Below are 7465 nucleotides of genomic sequence, written 5' to 3'. Positions count from 1 at the left end.
TAAATATTTGTAATGCTGTTTGAAAGTTTTTCTGATTTTCATGGCAGTTTGCAATTTTATTAGAAATCCTTAACAATGTGAGATCGCTGCTGACTTTCTTTTGCAAACGTTTGCTCGTTTGGTACGAAAAGATTGCTGACTCATATTCTTTCCTCTTTTCGTAAGCACATCCAGCAGCATAAGCAAGTTGTGCCGCAACACTCAACGTGGATTTCTGATCATTTTCTCCTTTCTCAATAGACGTGTAAACGACAACCATTGCAGTGGCAACAACATCAACGAGAAACATGTCGTTCTCAAGCTTCTCTCTTTCCATGGCTTTTAACATTTTTTTGGGATCGATTTCATCAAGCTTGAATTTTTTTAAGCTCTTACCACGCGGCGACAACCTTTGAAACAAAATTTTTTTATGTCGATTTTGCTTAACAACATCGTTGAACACTGCGTTTCCATCAGTGGATACTTTTACAAAATAGCGTAACCAACTGAAAAGACCACCATCAGAAGGAATTTCCCATTTGGGAGACGAGGGAGGCGCGATTGATAAAACTGAAACAATGCTTACGTGTTTAACATCTTTTCAAATAGTTTCCTTACTCGCGGGATTGCTGGTGCCAAAGGACAATTTCCGCCGACACATCCGTCTACATATTTTGCATTGCCAATAACGACTGGAGTGTCAAAGTAAACTGGAGCATTTGAGGATGCTAGCAAGACTTTGTACGCTTTGTAATCGCTGTAGTCTTTGTTTGCTGTATCAAACAGTACGAGATCTTCGTTTTTACCAAGTTTTCTTGCGACAGCGCCGGCAATGTGTTTCAAAGGATGCTCTCCACCTAAATCACTTAAGCTGCAATCACCAAATTGATTATACAGTGTGTCCTTAACGTTTTCTTGTGAATATGGTACTATTGGAATGTGGGATAACCCGGGTACGTGAGAGAAAAAGTTGTGTAACCATGACTTCTTGAATATCATCTTAGTTTTTGCACAATACATCTGAATACATTCCTTAATAGTCATCCGTTTCCTTTCATGATGGTCGTTTCCAACTTTATTTCCTCCAACTAAACCAAATGCAAGCAAACTTCCTGTACTGGTACCAACTATCATATCGTAAACATCTGTGGGATGAATAGGATCCTTAACTGCTTCCATGTCCTTGATCAGACTCTCTCGAACGCTTTCATCTTCTAAGAAATACACTTCATTTTCATCATTGTCTTCGTACACAAGGTAGTCTACCCTTTCAGGATTCGTTGACACAATCGTTGCCAATCGGAATATGTCGTCCAAAATTTTCAGTTCCATCACACCTTTACTTCCTCCACCATCGAACGACAATATGGCAATTTGATTTTCTGTTGAGATCATTTTCATGTCTATCTCCTGAATATTAAAAAGTGATGGAGTCTTTATTTTTAATGATTTGAATAACCACTCCCTCTTTTCATCACTTTCATTCACATAAATTCAAGCAAGTTTTTCAAGACAATATTTATTGGTACGATCAAGAAAGTTATTTCTATATGAAAGTTATAAAAACAAGCACGACGTGAAAAGAAGGCATATTTTGAGGCTTATGTTAAGAAAGTTGACCAAAAATGTGTTTGGTTTGTGTGAGGGAGGAGTGTGGAGGGTCTTTCTGAAAGGCGCACCGATAAAAATTCATATTTTGCTCCATGCGCAGTAATTATTCCAAATTGAAAGTTTAGTAGAATTTCTAAAAGCTGTCATTCAGTAAATATTTGTGACCAGACATAAATTTCACTCAGTGCAGCACTTTGCAATCCTCCATATTTCACTCGAAAACAATCATTACAAATTATTATGCCTCAATTAAGGGACAGCAAATAAACAGTAATATGTCTCGCCTTGAAGTTTCAAAAACATCTTGTATCCGCTTGGTCTAAAGTTTGTAGGAAATTTTATTGTCTTCGAGTTTCGGCTAAGAGACAGTGTAGCTATCAGTCTACAGTTTTTAGAGTCTACGATTTTTTAAGCACAGCGCAACTAGTGGAACTTCTTCGTTAAAGCGAGGACTGTCATCATGCTGTTTGACATGTGGGACAGGAATTAGTGCAGACTGATTTATGAATAAATAATTTAGATTGTCGTAGTCTAAGAAAATGCCAACACTGTAATAGAGTAAACGCATGACCTGGACATCAATTAATGGGCCAATCTTTCAGATGATTGGTTGACGCCAAATAAACTTCCTCTCACAACAGGCTTTTCTAAATTATATAACTTTTGCCTCGTTTATTGCAATGTTTTTCATTGAAACTGCTGAATGAGAACAAAACTATCCAAAATTTGGCAATATCTGTCAGGCAGATTCAACACCAGATCTTGAGGAATCTCTTTCATTAACGTAGTCAATGAAATGACTCGATTCTGGTATTTTTACGCATCAACAAAGCGCTAACCAACCAAATCCTTTACAAGGAAAATAATAGAATCCTTTAGCTATATCATGAATTTAATTAATTTTTCAAAGCTTTCAAATAAATGGTTATGTCATAACATTTGACTTATCATTAATGATACCAAGCTTTCTGTTCTTATGTTATATCGATTCAGCAGTTTTAAGGTCGTATCATGGGTGGATGGCGATTTGTTACTTGATGAAAAGTTAATGTTAAGACAACTGTGGTTATCATGTGCAATTATGTGGTTGAAACCAACCTACATTGGGATTCTTGTTCACTTTGGTTGGCTTGTGCTCAGGCTTTGCAATTGCTCTCAATGTTTTCGTGGCGAGTGAAAATTATTTTAATTACATGTTTCGCTGAATGACTTGAGCATTTTGCCGCTTGGTTTATATTAACACCTGGAATTTAATTATGAACGATTGAAACTGTGTGACTTTTTGCTTTATTGCTGCAGTTCTATAAAACAATTTTCGCTGTCGAGCAAGTAGAAATCGTGATATGATGTTTCTGAAGAAACATTTCTATAGCTAACTAATTTCATAAATCCTAAACAACCGCAAGTAAACACAAGTTTGATCACTGTATCTGCGCAAGAACATTAATCAAATTTTGCAAAAATTCGTACGTAACAGTCGAATTTCATTTCATAAATGTTACTGGCTATGGCATTAAGCTATTTACTTGAAAATCTCGTCTTTATTGTCCAAACTACTCCTGCTTTGTCCAAATTAAATGATGTCAAGTTCAAATCGATTAATCAGACAATACCTTAGCTTCCGTTATGGGAAGACATTCAGTACAACAATAACTCACTAAAACATGACGTTATCCATTGCCTCATTTTATACTTGTAAAGCTACAATAAAAATGAGATAGTTAAATAAAACAGTCGAATTTTAGTTGTACTATTAACAATCAACAATTTTATAAGACTTTCGATAGTTTAATTTAACCATGCTGAACACGTTTATTTATGAAAAAATTAAAGTTTTGTCCGTAAAAGTAGCCGTAACTCTGGAAAAGAACAGCCGACACAAGTATTACGCACCTCTAAAATCTCCTTGAATGTAGCTAGCATTCATTGATTGTAAACATTGTTCAGGAAAAAGTTGTGCCTCTTTAACATTTAAGATCTTACTACGGCGGTGTTGGTATTTGTTCTGTTCACAGTTTGCTTTAATTCGAACATTTTAATCATTTATGTTCTAAATTGTTCTTAGCCTAATAATGACAGCTACTTAAATACAGACACAAACATGCCGAATATTTTTCACAATCAATAGCCGTAGCCGTAACGGGTAACTACATATTTACATCTCAATTGCATAGTCCTTCTTTTATCATACAGACATTATGGCTAGCTTCAAATTTGAGTTCCAATATTTCCAAAAAAAACCCCAACTTTGCTCGTTCTTCTTAATACGATTCCTTACAATGGAGGTGACAGAGGTGTTTGTTTTCCAAAGCCTACATTTTAATTGCCGCTATTTATAAAATAGGAAACTCGCGCTACTCTCTATAATCACCGAAATTATGTACGACAGAAACACACGAGTACTTGGTCTCATTAAACATCGAGGATTGTAAGTACTTCTATAGAATCTAAATTATGAATCTTCTTATCTATAAACAGCCTTCTTTTGAGATTGATAAACCAATCAACAACTTATTTTTGTGAATAAAGTATTCATGCTTTATAATACTATTCATTCATTATATAGTTTAATTGGTGATATGAAACAACTAATGTGTGTGAGCATGCAAAATATCCTAATATCTAAAGTTTCCGTGCCTGATACAGACAATAAAGCAGACAAACAAATTTGCTTATCGCTTGCATGTTGATGAAGTATTTGTTCATGTTGAAGACTACAAACAACAAAGACTTCGGAAATTTAAGTCTCAATATTTTCTCGAATACAATACGGAAATTAGTTGATTCTAACCGTATCTCTCGTTTGTAAAACAGGTGACCTCTTAATTATGATCCTTATATCTTATTTTGAAATTCAAAAATTGGCGAAAATTCTTTTTGAAAACGACTGTGTGTATACAAAACAACGTTTAATTTTTTTACCGACTGGCTGACACGCCATTTGTAGCAGTATATAACTGTATATTAACATTTTCGAGTATTCTAACATTTTTACAGTCTCTTTCATTGTCTTCTTCATTGAGTTATATATCTCAATAATACTTATCATATACAGACAACAAAGAATAAGGTTCTGCTTTGAAACATCGCATATTTCAAATGTATATCTACCCAATTCCAAAATTATATTTATTAGGTATGTATACTTTTGTCTCTTTATAAGATAAACTGAAATCCCGACTTATCCAAAGTGAAAAACCCGCGACGAAGAAAATTTGAATGGCTGATGTGCCAAATGAACAAATCTTTCAAAATAAAAACGGACGTCACTTACTCCAGGCTTTTTGGATTATACGATATAGCTATGTAACAATTTATATCGTCATTCTATTGAGTGTGACCAATATGGTGTTGTTTCATATAAAGTCTTTTGGATGACTATAGTATATTTGTAAATGAATATTTGCTATGATTACAAATATAGCAAAATTAATTGATTGCTATGTTCATATAAATGTTGGTGTAGTGCAACACATTAGAGCAGGTTTGGAATGGAGGTGTGCGTTATGTGATTAGTTGTTTTACTTCCAATTTGTATTACTTTTCTATGTACGAAAAAATGGTAGCAAACTACAACAACTTTAGGTAACGTGTAACGTTTTAGATGTTTCTATTTTGGATTTTAAATTAAATAGATTTAAGTGTCGATAAAGTTTCACCAATAATAACATGAATTCTAGAGAATTTAGAAAATTATGCTCTGATTTTCTGGCGATGGTTTTGGAATAATTTCTCTAATAACGTCTAATTTTGCCTTTTAATGTAGTTCTAATTTCAAATAAAGATTTTGAAGAGTCATCTTAATGCCAATCTCACCACTAACGCTTGTACTGATTGCTAGGTCAACTGTCTGGTGTAACATCTTTGACTGCGCATTATTTCAAAAACGTTATTAAATAAATACGTTACATATAAAGAGGAAACTACTTTTTCTTTCGAGGCAATAGCCTAAATCTGGTCTGGAGGATTTTTGGTTTGTGCTTTTGTCCCAAGAAAGCATAAACTACATCTCTTTCGTACGATTAAAATCGTCACACGACTATGACACGCAACAGGCCATGTTTTTCATTTTTCCGCCATCACACCGCGCCGGAGAAGCATGAAACAAAATTTCATGATATCGTTTTGCTTATTTCATCAAAACATCTTGAAATAACTCTAACTCTTTTCACAATCTCACCAAACACAATACTTTGGGGTAAATTAGGATGCAATTAAATGAATTTTAGAATATGCAATAATAATTGATGTAATCATAATTAGATTCCGTCTAGCCATTGCGTTCGTATGGTGTAATTTCATGACGTAAATCGGTAATGTTGATAGTTACTTCAAAGGGCCGATGCAAATCATGAAATCAATAGAAGTTCTTAAGGTACAATATGGATTTTTCTAAAACATGACCGACTGGCTATAACACGAAAACAAAACAAGCTATAACACGAAAACACAAATCAGTGTGTTAAATGCGAAACTTAATTAAAAATCTGAAAATTTTAATTGGCATTACTACAAAGTACAACAAACTTAAAATCATCGTAAGCACTTATTTTTTTCAGTATTGGCCTGAGTAAATGTTAAACCGTTCAGGGTTGTGTATTTACTTTTAACTCTTGGGGAGTTGCAGCTCTAGTAGTGTGATCGAAATGACTTCTAACTGCTCAATTTAAAAGTCAAACTCTACCTTCAGACCATTGCTATTTGTAATGAATTTCCAACAGAAGAAAATTTTGCCATAGAGTTTCAAATAAGTAGTTTGTAAATGTAACTATATGCAAGAAGAGCTGGAGTAACTTATTTTCCCTCACCCGAGACACGCCACTGCTCTTGTTTGATTGACATACATATTAACAAGATCTTACACGTAATTTATTTCTCTTTAGAGTTTGATCGCCTATCAAATTTAACCACAAGTTTTCTTTCTGAAACAGCTTGTTGGCCAGTGTAGTAAAATGCTGGTTCAAAGCGCTGTTTGTTGTCTCGTTACCAGGAAATTTAGCGAGTACTCAATATCATTATAGTCTGGATCCGTCGGGGGTAAATCAAAGCGTTTTACCGAAAGTAAGTAGTTAAGGTGCAGGTATGGTCCCGGAAGTAAACGGAGCTCTTACCCGTGTCAATTAGTTTCCAGTCCTAGGAAGTAAACAGGGCGCGCGCGTGTAAACCGGAAACGAGCTTAGCGGGGGAATGTTGAATGTGATAGGTTATCATAATAAAGGGAAATGAAACAATAGACAAGAAATATTATCTAATTTATTAAAGCATCCAATAAAATGTCTTAAAGCCCTTATTGTGTATTTCATTACACGATTCACTATATAGTCGAACTATCGTCTTAAAAAATGTTATTTGCGTTGTTCATTATTGCATTGCTTTTGGACGTTTTGAAAAAGACAAAAATATGGCACATGTTTAATCAGATATATGCAGACACTGTTGAGTTTGAAGAAGTTAGTCACAGCGATCTTATCAATTTGATTTTCGTCGATTTTATAAGTAAAAAGATTCAAGAGCTACGAAGAGCTGAAAAGGATGAAAGTAAAGCAGATCCTTGGGTAGAGTATCAAAACGTTTTAGAAATGATGACTGAGGAAGATCGTTGGTTCAATTTTGCAGCTCGAGCAGTCGAAACAATTAATCGCGAACATGTCTGGAATGGAATATGTGAAGCCTTTAAGTTTCTAAAGAACTGTGGACCTTCGAACTCTCACAAGACATATTTTGACAAACTGTTTAGTGCTACTTGGGTAGAACTAATGTTAATTTACACGGAGACAAAACGTCCTCCTTTTTTTCAACATCTCTTTGACTATGCTGATTGTAGTTGTAAACTGAAATACAAATCAACTATGTAATTGCTTTGACAAAAGAAAAA

At 34.4% G+C, this 7465-nt stretch overlaps 1 protein-coding gene across 1 annotated transcript; it reads right to left on the bottom strand.

Annotated features, from left to right (window-relative positions):
• Positions 1–561: 561 nt before the first annotated feature.
• On the bottom strand, positions 562–1380 carry LOC124434265. The gene has a single exon (XM_046984149.1). It carries the CDS (start codon positions 1378–1380, stop codon positions 562–564), a length of 819 nt encoding a protein of 272 aa, XP_046840105.1.
• Positions 1381–7465: the final 6085 nt, after the last annotated feature.

The sequence above is a fragment of the Xenia sp. Carnegie-2017 genome, unplaced genomic scaffold (genome assembly GCF_021976095.1).
Source record: "Xenia sp. Carnegie-2017 unplaced genomic scaffold, XeniaSp_v1 HiC_scaffold_14, whole genome shotgun sequence".
NCBI classification, from domain to species: domain Eukaryota; kingdom Metazoa; phylum Cnidaria; class Anthozoa; order Malacalcyonacea; family Xeniidae; genus Xenia; species Xenia sp. Carnegie-2017.
This window is presented reverse-complemented; position numbering and strand designations above follow the sequence as displayed.